This window comes from Oncorhynchus mykiss, chromosome 15 (assembly GCF_057628025.1).
Source record: "Oncorhynchus mykiss isolate SJ-2025 chromosome 15, ASM5762802v1, whole genome shotgun sequence".
In the NCBI taxonomy this organism is placed as follows: Eukaryota; Metazoa; Chordata; class Actinopteri; order Salmoniformes; family Salmonidae; genus Oncorhynchus; species Oncorhynchus mykiss.
In genome coordinates, this window is record NC_143036.1 from 19,002,899 (window position 1) to 19,019,674 (window position 16,776).

General features: G+C 43.3%; 1 protein-coding gene across 1 annotated transcript in view; it reads left to right on the plus strand.

Annotated features, from left to right (window-relative positions):
- scn5lab (sodium channel, voltage gated, type V-like, alpha b) overlaps positions 1-16,776 on the plus strand; it is a 191,241-nt gene that overhangs the window by 20,143 nt on the left and 154,322 nt on the right. The window contains exons 2-3 of the mRNA XM_090199463.1: positions 12,584-12,892; positions 16,244-16,362. Of these exons, the coding sequence (XP_090055589.1) occupies positions 12,626-12,892; positions 16,244-16,362 (386 nt within the window). The 5' untranslated portion in view covers positions 12,584-12,625. The remainder of the gene's footprint in view (positions 1-12,583; positions 12,893-16,243; positions 16,363-16,776) is intronic.

Genomic DNA, 16,776 nt, shown 5'->3' on the forward strand with positions numbered 1-16,776 from the left:
AAAAGTGTTTTATGCAATTGACAACTGAGTCAAACGCTGAGAAATAGCTTATGGTTTTGGATATTTAGTGTGTAGTTTTGCACTTTGAGTGAGAGGTTTCAAAAATCGTGTGACATGAAAAGATTTTGTATGTAAGCAGTTGGAAAAAAATGTAAACAGGGAAACTCTATTTGCAGCAAAACAGAGGCATACTTGACATACAAAACAGACATAGACATCACATAAGACATGAAGGCAAGTGAGGCATACATAAATGTAGTAAATAGGTGACAAAGACTGTGCAGTCTTTGTTTGTGTATCAAGTGACACCATCCACAGTGCACAACCTGCCTGTCAGCCTATACGTTTGGTTGACCTACTCCTGTGAGTGAAACAGTAAATGAGGGAGGTCTGTGAGGCGTGAAACAGAGGCTTTCCTTCCCAGGAGTCATTTTTTTAGGTGGTGGGTTTTACACCAATACTCACTGCTTCCATCAGTCTTGTTGTGACATTCTATTGTACATAAGGGAACTCAAATCCTAGCTTGGCGGTTCAGTATTGCTATGGTTCCCAATCTCTGTCTCTGATGGTTCCCAATCATTGTTTATCGTTGTCTCTGATTGGGGATCATATTTAGGTAGCCCTTTTTCCCCACTTTCTGGTATGGGATCTTGTCTACAGTTAGGTGCCTGTGTGCACACTAGTAGCGTCATGTATCGTTTGGTTGGTTGGTTGGTTGTTTGTTGTTTTGTTTTGTTTTGGTGAGTTTCAGTTCATTAAAAAGTATGTGGAACTCGATTAACGCTGAGCCTTGGTCTCATCATTATGACGATCGTGACACAAGGGCTAGGACTGAACAGCCCGGCAGCTAGGGATTACCTAAAGAGGTATCTCCCCTGTCTTGGGCATGTTTTCAATACAGACTCCTTAAGTCATACTGTATTCCATATGAGGCCTCCAGAACGTATGAAACTTGCCCAGTATACCCTTAATCAAATCTAGTGATACATAACTTGACATTGTGGGAGGACCCAACCTTCCAATTAATGGTAATGCATTTCTTAGCCGCTATGAATGCTTGGTTACACAGTTTCATCATATAACAGTCTCCAGTATCAACATTTCCAAGCAATCACAAACTGTGAGAAGGGAGACTCTATAGACATTCTCAGATAAAAGAACATCATCTTTGACAGAATTCAGCCAGCCTTCATTATATGTCCCCTTTTGTGTTTTACACCTCCAGCATAGGAATTACATTTCCGAGTGCATGTAATTCAGTTTCACTGGTATATAGTACTTTATATGGATGATCTTAAACTGAACCTGACTGGGCATTCAAACACATCTGTATCCATTCATCAACATCAATAGCTTCTACCAGGTCTTCCTCACATTTTTGTTTGACATGTTTTGTGTCATCGGGAAAAACCTCTATCAACCCTTGATACAGTTTGGAAATCAACTTTGGAGGTTTGTCAGACTGCCCTAAAATAGCATCTGGCGTGTCCAGTGTTTGCCGCACAGAGAGAATAAAGTGTGCTAAAATACACCTCACCTACTCAAAGACTGGTCTTCCCTCGCTGCCTGCCCCTGCTGAGACCCATGATCCCCCTAAAATGAGGCATGACAAAGATTTACCTTGGTGTACATTTATGCATTTTATTATCCAAGAATAGAATCACTGGTTCAATAATTGAAATTACTTTTAGTCCATGATCCCAGATTGTAGCTTTAAGATTAAACTGCTGTCATGTAGCTACTGTAGGTCTAGCCATCAATTCAAGATGGAACTTTTTGTATCATTCACTGATATTGTTAATATACGGCAGAATTCACTTGAGCTTCATGGACGAGTCATCCCTGGCTGTCTGACCCTGCTGGAACACCTGGCACCATCTGATCCTGCTTTGACACGTTGAGCATAAGATCCTGCTAAGACCTGATGAGCATAAGATCCTGCTAAAACCTGATGATCTGATGAGCATAGTGTTGTGTACTGACTGCACCAGAGGGCTGCATTCCCGCGGGATGCCTGCAGGACCTGCGTGTCCGACAGAGATCATTGGGGTGCGGTCTGCATTTTTCATGCTGTGGGCGGGAGCGGGCGGTCAGACAGACGACTTTGGGATGAAAATATTTTTGTTGTCCCACAGATTTTTTGGAAATGGTCCTCTCTCTGCTTTGTATGCATTAGCCTACCTATTGTATTAAAAACACATATTTTCGCATTATTCAAAAGTTCTACTAAACTAAAATATGGAATTGTTTTATGATGGTTATACCATGGATTTAGAACCCCTGTGGGTATAACAAACAAAAAAGTTAGAATATATACAGTTGAAGTCGGAAGTTTACATACACTTAGGTTGGAGTCATTAAAACTCATTTTTCAACCACTCCACAAATGTCTCGTTAACAAACTATAGTTTTGGAAAGTTGGTTAGGACATCTACTTTGTGCATGAGACAAGTAATCTTTCCAACAATTGTTTACAGACAGATTATTTCACTTATAATTCACTGTATCACAATTCCAGTAGGTCAGAAGTTTACATACACTAAGTTGACTGTGCCCTTAAACAGCTTGGAAAATTCCAGAAAATTATGTCATGGCTTTAGAAGCTTCTGATAGGCTAATTGTCAATTGGAAGTGTACCTGTGGATGTATTTCAAGGCCTACCTTCAAACTCAGTGCCTCTTTGCTTGACATCATGGGAAAATCAAAAGAAATCAGCCAAGACCTCAGAAAAAAATTGTAGACCTCCACAAGTCTGGTTCATCCTTGGGAGCAATTTCTAACCGCCTGAAGGTACCACGTTCATCTGCACAAACAATAGTGCGCAAGGATAAACACCATGGGACCACGCAGCTGTCATACCGCTCAGGAAGGAGACGTGTTCTATCTCCTAGAGATGAACGTACTTTGGTGCGAAAAGTGCAAATCAATCCCAGAACAACAGCAAAGGACCTTGTGAAGATGCTGGAGGAAATGGGTACAAAAGTATCTATATCCATAGTAAAACGAGTCCTATATCGACATAACCTCAAAGGCCACTCAGCAAGGAAGAAGCCACTGCTCCAAAACCGCCATAAAAAAATCTGACTACAGTATGCAACTGAACATGGGGACAAAGATCGTACTTTTTGGAGAAATGTCCTCTGGTCTGATGAAACAGAAATAGAACTGTTTTGCCATAATGACCATCGTTATGTTTGGAGGAGAAAAGAGGAGGCTTGCAAGCCGAAGAACACCATCCCAACCGTGAAGCACGGGGGTGGCAGCATCATGTTGTTGGGGTGATTTGCTGCAGGAGGGACTGGTGCACTTCACAAAATAGATGGCATCATGAGGAAGAAAATGATGTGGATATATTGAAGCAACATCTCAAGACATCAGTCAGGAAGTTAAAGCTTACTCGCATGCCCATAAAAACGCATTGAATAAAAGATTCATACATGGCAAAACAGATAGTAAAAAAGGAAGTTTGTTTTTAAGTGTCTGTCCTATATCTGAGAAATATAAGACAGATCAGGATCTTTTATAATTTTTGACCCATATTTAAAGCGTAGGTAGCATAAACATCACTACATGTAACATGCAGTAGAATACACACCAAAAGTCACAATGCAAAATTACACCTCACTTTATTACATAAAATTGATCAGAATTCAGAAGAATGTCGAAGTCATGCCGGAAGAATGCCAGGCTGTGATGTAATATGGAGGACCCGGCAAGCCAGCCTATTCCCTATCATGTTAACTCCAACTGAAATAACTTAAAATGTTTAACTTCAAATTAAACCAAACCGTGTGCGCTCATGACTACTGGTTTAAGTAAAATTTTAAACCAAATTACAAGCGAATACTTTATTAGCTTGCACAGTTGCAAGCCAACTAGCCTGCTAACATTAGCCCTACTAGCCTGTTAATGTTAGCCTTACCAACCTGCTAATGTTACGTTAGCACAGCGTGACTCAGACAGTTGCTAGGCGAGACAACCACATACTGTATCACAGCCAAATATACAAACATTTACAAACATTCCAGTCCAGATAAACAATGGATATATACCATTTTGCAACAAAAAAAAAACACTTTGATACACATCTAAAATCTATGAATTAAAAATCTTATAACATCAATATTTTACACACACATGAAGGTACTCATACGCATGCGAAATATGAAATACACTCTTCAAATACACAGCTTAAGTATTAGGTTTCCTGTTCATTTAGTTGCCAGATGTGGCTACCTACTTTGTCACAGTTGTCCCCTTGGTGAATGGCCTGTATTGAGTTGGGTCCCCCTTTCTCGCTAATCTCCTCTTGTAGTGTACACATTGACATCTTGAGCTAACACCATGGACATCTTGAGCCAACACCATTGACGTCTTGAGCCAACGCCATGTACATCTTTAGCCAACACGTGGGCATCTTGAGCCAACACCATGGACATCTTGAGCCAACACCATGGACATCTTGAGCCAACACTATGGACATCTTGAGCAAACACCATGGACATCTTGATTCAAAACCATGGGAAATCTTGAGTGAGGGAGAAAGAGATAAAAAGATAAAGGAGAGAGAGAGAGAGAGAGAGAGAGAGAGAGAGAGAGAGAAAGAGAAAGATGGGGAGGAGAGAGAGAGAGAGAGAGAGAGAGGGAAGAGAGAGACAGTCATGGATTGCGAAAGACAGAGAGGAAAGGAATAAAGAGGTGGGGCAAAATCTTCCCACATCATTACACAGCAACTCAGCCTCCCACAGCCTCATGGGACCAAGCAAGCTGAAAAAAGAAGGAAAAAACCCTGTCAAACAAATCAACAATCAACAATGAGGCAACATGTTGGCAAGAACACCAAGGTAACATTTGAATAATCAAACAGTGATTATAAACGCACACACAAGCGGTGTCGGAGGCCAAATTTGAGAGAGTCTGACTTCCCAAATCAACTACCCCTACGTGAACCCCCCCATTCACAACGTGGTTTCAGGGTATTTCGTTTTAATCTGTATGTAAATCCATTACGTTAGTTATGTCATGAAAGGAATAGCAGTCGTACAAAATCATATGAATTAGAGGACGGTTACTAAGTATACCAAGCATTAAGAACTCTTTCCATGAAATAGACTGACCAGGTGAATCCAGGTGAAAGCTATGATCCCATATTGACGTCACTTGTTAAATCCACTTTAGTTAGTGTAGACGAAGGAGAGGAGACAATGATTTTTAAGCCTTTAGACAATTGAAAAATGGATTGTGTATGTGTGCCATTCAGATGGTGAATGGGCCAGACAAAATATTTTAAATGGTGCCAGTTGCACCGGTTTGTGTCAAGAACTGCAATGCTGCTGGGTTTTTCACACTTAACAGTTTCTTGTGTGTATCACTACCCAAAGGACATCCAGCCAACTTGACAGAACTGTGGGAAGCATTGGAGTCAACATGGGCCAGCATCCCTGAGGAACACTTTCAGGGTGGCAGGGTAGCCTAGTGGTTAGAGCGTTGGACTAGTAACCGGAAGGTTGTGAGTTCAAACCCCCGAGCTGACAAGGTCGTTCTGCCCCTGAACAGGCAGTTAACCCACTGTTCCCAGGCTGTCATTGAAAATAAGAATTTGTTCTTAACTGACTTGCCTGGTTAAATAAAGGTAAAATAAAAAAATAAAAAATAAAAAACACCTTGTAGAGTCCATGTCCTGGTGAATTGAGGCTGTTCTGAGGGGAAAAGGGGTGGGGGGCATCTCAAAAATAGGAAGGTGTTGCTAATGTTTGGTGTACTTAGTGTATAGTATTTTACCTCTTCCCTGGTCGTACAATAGCATATGATTTGGATGAAGTCACTTATCATATGTCTTGGAGGGCGTATAGTATTATAGCTTTCTCTGAGACCAGGTTGCTTGTTGCGTCATAACAACCAAGAAGAATTACAGGGAGAGTTTACGTTGGCGGTTAGTGTAACTAATGACAATGGTTAGGTGAATTTACGTAGCAGGTTAGGTGAATTGGGTTAAGTTTAGAATAAGGGTTAGGGGAAATGTTAGCTAAAATGCTATATTTGTCCGCGACAAGAACACTCAACCTTTGGATTGCTAGATGGTCACGAATTACACCCACCCATCCTCCGCGACCAACCTCCCTTCTTTTGTATCTGTCTAAAGTAACTACCTACTATTCGTAGGTATTATAATTCTTGGAGGTGCTCAGAAATACGTAAAGTATGTTTCGTATGGCTCTGAGGCCAGGTTGCCCTTCAAGCCTCTTTATTTCTTAATTTACTCTGAATTCTCATCTTTTCCTCTCCTCCCCTCTTTTCTTCTCTTCCCCTGTGGTCAAAGCAAGGGAGTTGATTAGACAGAGGGTTCAGTGCGGGTGCAGTTGTCTTGCCCAAATTAATAATCTGTCACGAGGGGGTCATCAGTCATTGATGAACGTGTTTTTGCCTCCATCCCCTTGTTAATGAAGCATGTAACGTTTTTGGGGGGAGGGTCAGGGTGTGTATGCACTGTGCATGCATTTGTGTGTATCTGTGTGTATGCAGTTTGTGTGTGTGTGTGTGTGTGTGTGTGTGTCTTGAAAGAACGGAGATAGATTAAAGACAAGCTGTAATCCTCTAGGGACATAAGGTCTCAATTATAACTAACTGATGATGAAGAAGCCGTCGGTTAAGACGTCGGCAACATTGATGAACCATAATCCCCTTTTCCCCTCATCACAGTGACTATGGAATCAATTCAACCACGCCTGTATTTTGTGGGCTGATTTACAGCCACGAATGGCTCAGTGTTTTTCCTAATCACTGGTTTCTCTGAAAACTGAGCATCAGGGTTAGAGGTGCACCACACACTTATGATGAAGAATACCTTCTCTGTCTGTCTCTGTTGACCGTGGTATGTGAGTGTGAGAATGTGATGCGTGCACGCACATGCACCCAAGCCTCTGTCCATTGCCCATCCATCTCAAGAGATATCTGGAGTGGTTTACTCTGTTTGAATCCTAGAATAAATTGGCAATTGCACAATAACGCTACAAATAATGGTTCTTATCTTCATCCCCATCCAGGCTACCATACGATGGTGAAGCGTGAATGACCAAAGGTCTAAAGACGAGTCATGCTACAGGCCCATTCAGTCCCCTCAGGCTGATGACTCTTCTTACATCCCAGTTGTAATGGTCTAATAGGACACCTAGATGAATAATGCTGACAGCCTGTCAAGTGACTCTAAGCTTTAGCTGGATATCCGGGTTCGAGGCCCTGACTGGGCCCTAGGCTGACAGCCTCTGGCACCGCTGGTACACTGCTCCTCCATGTGTTGCTCTTTATTGCTGATTTCCCAAAGGGATACCAGGTCAATCCCCAGTCTCAGGCTAGGCGAGTTTGGGGTGAGGGCAGAGGGTTTGTGGGGTAGTGGGGTGGTGGGCTTGACCCGAGCGCTGAAGTTAGGGGCCAGGTCTCCCTTGCAAAAGTGTTATTTTGACCTCGATGGGACAGCATGTTCAAATAATGATTATATAAATAATGAATTTATGTCTGAGGTTAATTTCTGATTTAATAGGGATTCCCTGGGTTATGGAACAATTGCTAGGGTGTGTTCAATGTCAGGGTGTGTTAGCTAGGGTGTTTTCAATGTTCATAACATTTCGGATAGAAGTGCAGCTAACATGATTCCTAATTCTAGAGAGAGAGAGAGAGAGAGAGAGAGAGAAAGAAACAGGGAGAACATGTGTGTGTGTGTGTGTGTGTGTGTGTGTGTGTGTGTGTGTGTGTGTGTGTGTGTGTGTGTGTGTGTGTGCAATAGGCAAGCTGTTCTAAACCATCAACATCAGGGCCACAAGCTACATGTTCCTATCCTCAGGTAAACCCTATCTCCCCCCTCTCCCTTTTGTTCAGTATTCTCTTTAGACGCCTGCGCCCAAGTGCTGCAGCTGAAAGTACCCGAGTGGCGCAGGCAGCCAGCCTTTGAAATGAATCCGAGGCCCATTTAACTTGTTCAATACCCCTAGTGACCTACATAGTGCACTTTAGTGGATCAACCCTATTTTTGGAGGGAATTGCATTTGCCTAAACGGGCTCTTGGTCAAGCCTGACAAGCTGTCCTTTACATTTCATTAACTCCAGAAATGCTGAGTGCTGGTCCTACAAGGTGCAAGACTACAGAGTGCTAGACTACAGGGTGCAATACTAAAGGGTGCTAGACTACAGGGTGCAATACTACAGGGTGCTAGACTACAGGGTGCAATACTACAGGGTGCTAGACTACAGGGTGCAACACTACAGGGTACAAGACTACGGGGTACAATACTACGGGGTGCAATACTACAGGGTGCAATACTACAGGGTGCTAGACTACAGGGTGCTAGACTACAGGGTGCAATACTACAGGGTGCTAGACTACAGAGTGCTAGACTACAGGATGCAATACTACAGGGTGCAATACTACAGGGTGCAAGACTACAGAGTGCTAGACTACAGGGTGCAATACTACAGGGTGCTAGACTACAGGGTGCAATATTACAGGGTGCTAGACTACAGGGTTCTAGACTACAGTGTGCAATACTACAGGGTGCTAGACTACAGGGTGCTAGACTACAGGGTCCAATACTTCAGGGTGCAATACTACAGGGTGCTAGACTACAGGGTGCAATACTACAGGGTGCTAGACTACAGGGTGCAATATTACAGGGTGCAAGACTACAGGGTGCTAGACTACAGGGTGCTAGGCTACAGGGTGCAATACTACAGGGTGCAAGACTACAGGGTGCTAGACTACAGGGTGCTAGACTACAAGGTGCAATACTACAGGGTGCAAGACTACAGGGTGCTAGACTACAGGGTGCTAGACTACAGGGTGCAATAATACAGGGTGCAAGACTACAGGGTGCTAGACTACAGGGTGCTAGAATACAGGGAGTTAGACTACAGGTCACTAGACTACAGGGTGTTAGACTACAGGTCACTAGACTACTGGGTGTTAAACTACAGGGTGTTAGACTACAGGGTATTAGACTACAGGTCACCAGACTACTGGGTGTTAAATTACAGGGTGTTACACTACAGGGTGTTAGACTACAGGTCACCAGACTCCTGGGTGTTAAATTACAGGGTGTTAGACTACAGGGTGTTAGACTACAGCTCACTAGACTACTGGGTGTTAAATTACAGGGTGTATATTTACAGGGTGTTAGACTACATTGTGTCAGACTACAGGGTGCTAGACTACAGGGTGCTAGACTACAGGTGTCTAGACTACAGGGTGCTAGACTACAGGGTGTTAGACTACAGGGTGCTAGACTACAGGTCACCAGACTACTGGGTGTTAAATTACAGGGTGTTAGACTACAGGGTGCTAGACTACAGATCACCAGATTACATGTCACTAGACTACAGGGTGCTAGACTACAGGTCACCAGACTACAGGTCACCAGACTACAGGTCACTAGACTACAGGTCACTAGACTACAGGGTATTAAACTACAGGGTGCTAGACTATTGGGTGCTAGACTACAGGTCACTAGACTACAGGTCACTAGACTACAGGGTACTAAACTATAGGGTGCTAGACTACAGGTCACTAGACTACAGGTCACCAAACTACAGGGTGCTAAACTATATGGTGCTAGACTACAGGTCACTAGACTACAGGTCTTTCTACAAACTAAAAGGGTTCAACCTGGAACCAAAAGAGGATATCCTATGCGGACAGCCAAAGAACCCGCTAGGATTTGTTCTTCTAAATGTAGACCTGAGAAACAACAGGAGAATGTAAATAAGTCATTTACAGTCATTCTGCAACAATGTTGATGTGTTATCAGGATATCCAAGTCTGGGGGTGCCTTTTCTCTTCGCTCCGTTAGGTGTCTTGTCTCTTCAGATAGCATCTCTGGGCTCCATAACTACAAAGCATTAGAAGCTGAGGCGTCCATTGATGTACACTCTATATGCTCACGCGTAACAATTTCATTTATTCATTTATGACACACAACAATACATGATTAACTCTTTGAATGATCTTTATCTCTAATATTTTCCCAAATACACATGAATCCTGTACTGGTGGTTACTAAGATAATTATATAGGTTATAAAAATGGGTATCAAAAAGAAACATGGGAATAACCGGTGCTGGTTGTGAAAACATGGACACATGAGATAGGCAGAATTCTGTCAAAGCAAAGGCGGGAGCAAAGTTGGTTGAGAATATGCTGCGAGAGAGAGAAAAGCAAGCCAAGCGTACTGGCGTTTTGTTCAGCCCTACACAATGTCCGTTGCATCAGGGTCCGGGGCAGTAAATAGCTGAAATGGTATGGAAGTAAAAGGCGAGACTTCACATGCATGGTGTGCAGGCGCAGTGGGCCTCACAAAGGCCATGGAATCACACACAGATTGATTTAACCTGTTTATAAAGCTGCAAAACACGAGGGGATATTTATGTCATAGGATTTGATGCAGGTCAGGCCTGAAATATTGTATAACATGTATAATATCTTAATGTACGGTTGACACTCATTGAAGTACTGCATTTTATACTTTTTTTCATGGGGTTATTGACCCAGACAGTGATTTCTGATTAAAAACATTCAGTAACACTTTATGAGCAGTTATTGTCACCTATGTTGTGTAAGACGTTATGAATGTGTTCGCATTATATGAAAAGGTTATTCATGGGATGTGTTACCAAATAGTCTATATTTTCAATGAAGTTGTCCATCTTCTGAGCCTGCATTAATATGGAATGGTATAGGTAAGGCCTTAGACAGGTCTAAAGTGGCTACAGTGATTATTTCGATATTTTATTCTCTAGTGAGCAGATTGCTACCTGGTTGAAAGACTGTATAAGTCTCCAGACTCTGATGGACTGGGGTTGTAAGCTGAGGTAATGGGACATCAGGTGCTCTTTTGATGTGGACTCTCACAAGGAATAACGTGAAGAAACGCATGAATGGATGAAAAATGAGGCCTGTCCGATCATTCAATTAGAGTACAAAACAGATGGCATGGTCTGTTTGTGCACGGAAGTTTGTGCACCCACACAAACACGCGTACAGGCATTCACGCACACGCACACAAACACACACACCATTACACACCCACACCACGCATAACACAATAGTGGCACAATCTATTTTGGCGACAGAATAACTGTCCTCGGCTGAAGTGATGATGAGAGTGAAGGGGAGGCAATATCAATGACAATGACAACCGTTTCGTTATGATAACCCCCCCAAGCTTGGTCTATCTGTACATTACAATAGCAACCAAATAGGAAATTTCGCTGCAGTGGGCTGAATCAGGGTCACACAGTGTTTCTTGATAGTCTTAAACAAGTCTACTTTGAAACAAAAGTATTCACCTCACACACATGGTTACGAGCTTAAAGAAAATAAGACAGATACAGAGTTGAAAATGTATTATGTTTTGAGTTTGCATCCCAATATTACATTTTGTACACAGTGCATTCGAAAAGTATTCAGACCCCTTGACTTTTTCCACATTTTGTTACGTTACAGCCTTATTCTAAAATGGATTTAATAAAACATTTTTCTCATCAATCTACACAAAATACTCCATAATGACAAAGCAGAAACTGTATTTTTTGAAATTTTTACAAGCGTATTACAAAGAAAAAACAGATACCTTATTTACATAAGTATTCAGACCCTTTGCTATGAGACTTGAAATTGAGCTCAGGTGCATCCTGTTTCCATTGATCATCCTTGAGATGTTTCTACACCTTGATTGTGATAAATTGGACATGATTTGGACAGGCACACACCAGTCTATATAAGCAAAAACATAAGCCATGAGGTTGAAGGAATTGTCCGTAGAGCTCTGACACAGGATTGTGTCGAGGCACAGATCTGGGGAAGGGCACCAAAACATTTGAATGTCCCCAAGAACACAGAGGCCTCCATCATTCTTAAATGGAAGAAATTTGGAACCACCAAGAAGAATGGGAGAAACTTTCCAGATACAGGTGTGCCAAGCTTGTAGAATCATACCCCATAAGACTCGAGGCTGTAATCGCTGCCAAAGGTGCTTCAACAAAGTACTGAGTAAAGTGTCTGAATGCTTACGTAAAATGTATATTTTTTTATGAATTTGGAGAAATGTCTAGAAACCAGTTTTTGCTCTGTCATTATGGGGTATTGTGTGTATATTGATGAGGGGAAAAACGACTTAATCCATTAAAAATACGGCTGTAATGTACCAAAATGTAAAAATTCAAGGGGTCTGAATAGTTTCCGACTGGACTGTACATCACAAAAGACTGACATATAATACAAGCGTTTTACATAGAAACACCAGATTTTTTACGTTTCTTTTTTTAATGTTTCTTTATTATGAAGTTATGAAAAATATGAATAACATTCCACCCATGAGGCCACTAGAGGGCGATTTGGTTATTTGACTGCAGGAACGATGTCTATGTTAACTCAGGTCTGCATTTAGGAGTGATACCCCTGTGTGACTGCCCTGTTGATTACCTCTCTCTGTCTCTTTCTATCTCCCCCTCCCTACTCCCTCTCCCTATCACCTCCTCCCTACTCGCTACTCTCCCTCTCTCTATCTCTCTCTTTCCTTCCCCTCTCCCTCCCTGGTAGCTGGTGAAGTCAACCCTAGGACAGGTGACTCAGGATGAGAAGATGGCCACCCTGCTGCTACCACCAGGTCCTGACAGCTTGCACCGGTTCACCCGGGAGTCCCTGGCTGCCGTGGAGCAGCGGATCGCTGAGGAGGAGGCCCGGCGTACCAAGCACTACCAAGAGGACCTGGGAGACGTGGAGCTGCCCCGGCCCCGGGCCGACCTGGAGGCCGGCAAACAGCTGCCACGCATCTTCGGCGACATCCCCGCCGGCCTGGTGGGAGTCCCACTGGATGACTTTGACCCATTCTACTTCAAGAACCAGAGAGTGAGCACTGGGGGGTGATGGTTGGTGGGAGAATGAGAGGGGCTGTGTGGGTGTGTGTTTGTGTGTGAGCGTAAGGTGGTGGGTGTCTCTCTCAAGGGTCCTTATACTTGTGTTCGAATGCCTGTGTTAAATGTGTTTCTAAGAGCATGTCACTTCTTATATCATCACTGACATCGCTTCCTTTGTCTATTGGACCTCCTTGAAGGATTTCCTCTTTAGTACCAGTCCAATTACTGGAACATCTTCCTGTGTGCTTTTATTCATCTGAACCAATTTCCCCTTCTGAAACACATCTCTGGTGTACTCACAGTGACCCTCCTTATATAAAGCCTCTGAAATGGTGTGTGTGCGTGTGTGCGTATGTGAGTGTGTGTGTGTGTGTGTGTGTGTGTGTCATCCGTCCTAATGGAAACTGGCTGTGGCCTTTGAGGCAGGTTGAAAGGATTCCCCATACCCATTTTTGGGCCCTGTGACTGGGCCTGTTTGGGGTGCTGATTCAGGATGTGTGTGTGTGTGTGTACGTGCATGTGCGCTCGTCTGCACATATGTGTGTTCTTAGGATGCAAAAGGTAGGACTGATTTACGAATAGAAGGATCAGGCAGACAGACAGACAGAAAGAGAAACAGACAGACAGACAGACAGACAGACAGACAGACAGACAGACAGACAGACAGACAGACAGACAGACAGACAGACAGACAGACAGACAGATGATGGTTTACTGTTGGCACCATTTTGTTTCTCACACAGTCCTTCTTCCTTAAAAAGAGTTTTGAAATGGGTTTGTCCCCCCCCCACTGTGTAGACTGGAGGGTGCCTCATCAAGTCATTCTATACAGTATGCATTACAGTATACCTCCCAGAGTGGCACATTTTTGTTCCAGCACCAGCACATCCATATTGAACTACTCGACTTATCGTCAAGCCGCTTGATAAGTTGAATTAAGTGTGTTAGTGCTGGGCTGGAACAAGAATGTGCAACCCTGGGGGTACTGTAGGACTGTAGATGAGAAAAACGTGTATTCCAGGATGTGAATAATAAGCTTTTAAGCTGGTGGGTAAACAAATTGAACTGACAGCTATGGCTGTAGTTGGTGTGGCATCAGTTGGATTTAAGTGATTTGAGTATGTAGCAATTGAGGAAATAACATTTGATTTGATTTAATCAGTTTCCCAGGGAGTGGAAATTGTACCGGTACAGTATGTGAAAAGGACAGAGGCTAGAGTACTGGTTTTAAGGTGCTCAGTTTTAAAATTGGCCTTTCAAAATTCATCAGTCTGGAGCTTTGGTTTGCTGGAGGATACAGAGGGAGGCTGAAGAGCTAGTTCTCCTGGTGATAGCTAGTTCTCCTGGGGATAGATAGTTCTCCTAGGGATATATAGTTATTCTGGGAATATATAGTTCTCCCGGAGATAGATAGATCTCCTAGGGATATATAGTTATTCTGGGGATAGCTAGTTCTCCTGGGGATAGCTAGTTCTCCTGGGGATAGCTAGTTCTCCTGGGGATAGATAGTTATTCTGGGGATAGATAGTTATTCTGGGGATAGATAGTTATTCTGGGGATAGATAGTTCTCCTGTGGATCGATAGTTCTCCTGGGGATAGATAGTTATCCTGGGGATAGATAGTTGTTCTCCTGGGGATAGAGAGTTCTCCTGGGGATAGAGAGTTATTCTGGGGATAGATAGTTATTCTCCTGGGGATAGATAGTTGTTCTCCTGGGGATAGAGAGTTCTCTTGGGGATAGATAGATAGTTCTCCTGGGGAAAGATAATTATCCTGGGGATAGATAGTTGTTCTCCTGGGGATCGATAGTTCTCCTGGGGATAGATAGTTCTCCTGGGGATAGATAGTTGTTCTCCTGGGGATAGAGAGTTCTCTTGGGGATAGAGAGTTCTCCTGGGGATAGATAGTTCTCCTGGGGATAGATAGTTGTTCTGGGGATATATAGTTGTTCTGGGGATCGATAGTTCTCCTGGGGATAGATAGTTATTCTGGGGATAGATAGTTCTCCTGGGGATAGAGAGTTCTCCTGGGGATAGATAGTTGTTCTGGGGATAGATAGTTGTTCTGGGGATAGATAGTTGTTCTGGGGATAGATAGTTATTCTGGGGATAGATAGTTGTTCTGGGGATAGATAGTTGTTCTGGGGATAGATAGTTATTCTGGGGATAGAGGACATGTCAGCTGGATACAGTTGTGGGTCCTCACCTCACTTTCCTCTGTCTTCCTGAATGTTTCTGCCTCCCCTCCCTCTCTCTCTCCCTCAATCTCTCTCCCCATCCCTCCTACACCCCCTCCCTCCCTCTATCTCTCTCTATCGCTCTCTTTCTCTCTGACTCTCCCTCAATCTCTCTCTCCCCATCACTCCTGCACCCCCCCTCTCTCTCTCTCTCTCTCTCTTTCTCTCTCTGACTCTCCCCCAATCTCTCTCTCCCCATCCCTCCTGCCCTCCCCTCTCTCTGTCTTTCTTTCTTTCTTTCTCTCTCTCTCTCTCTCTCGCTCCCTCTCTCTCTTTCTCTCTCTCTCTCTCGTTTTCTCTTTCTCACTCTCTTTCTCCTACCTCTCCTCCAGAGGATAAGAGCTCCTGCTAATTTCCCAAAGGTTTTGTAGAGGAATGGAACAAATAAACCAAACCAAAACAACCTCTTATTGTTTACCTTAACTGGCCCAGGCCATTTGATAATCCAATAGGTCTATGCAAGCCAACACCGACAGACTATGAGAGAGTGGATAAACCTGCTGGTAATATATGAACTACAGTTTAAGAGATGTTTTCAGATGACTATGAAGGCTTGGGATGTGGATGAAGGCTTGGGATGAGTCTGTTTTGAGGTCTAAATACATTGGACTAGGGTTGCAAAATTCTGGTAAATTTCCCCAAATTCCCAGGTTTTCCACGAATCCCTGTTGTAAACATTCCCGGAATCAGGATGGAATAGGCAGGAAATGTAGTATTTCTGGAAAAGATGGGCTTTTTGGGAAAGTTATGCAACCCTACATCGGACACACTTTGAGTGTAAAGACATTTTACAGAGCAGAGAGTACCAGCATGGGGGACTTGCAATGTAATCAGTGATTTTGTTTGTTTGTGTGTGTGTATGTGTTTGGGTGTGTGTGCGTGCGTGTGTGTGTGTGTGTGTGTGTGCGTATGTGTATGTGTGTGTGCGTGGATGTACTGTCGTGTGTGGTTGTTGCCACTGCAAGTTTATTGTACATATTTATTGCCATGCCATATTGCCCTTAACCATGATGCATCTCTCTGTCTCTTTCAATTTCCCTCACCCCCTCTGTCTCTCACGTTCTTCCTCTCTCTCTTTGTCTCTCTCGCTTCCTGTTTCTCCACAGACATTTATAGTACTGAACAAAGGGAAGGCCATCTTCCGATTTAGTGCCACGTCTGCACTCTATATTTTTAACCCCTTTCATCCTGTTAGAAGAGCATCAATAAAGGTTTTAGTACACTCATATCCTTTCTGATGGGACGCTCACAGCTCCACCAACACGTGTCTGTTTTAGGGTTTCAAAATGAAAATCAATGAGCAGAGACTGAACAACATTTGGGAGGGAACCAAAGCCTTACAATGTACTCTGGTTCAGTTTGTCTAGTTAGATTGTCATGTCATTCTCATTGTAATCATGTTGACATTGTGTACTAATGGGGGTAAATAGAGACGGGGGAGGGAGCTGAGCTGCTCAGAATTGAGCCGTTGGTATTGCCTGCTGTCTCTCACTATCAGAATTGAGCCATTGGTGTTGCCTTGCTGTCTCTCACTATCACTATTGAGCCGTTGGTATTCCCTGCCGTCTCTCACTATCAGAATTGAGCCATTGGTGTTGCCTGCTCTCTCTCACTATCAGAATTGAGCCGTTGGTATTGC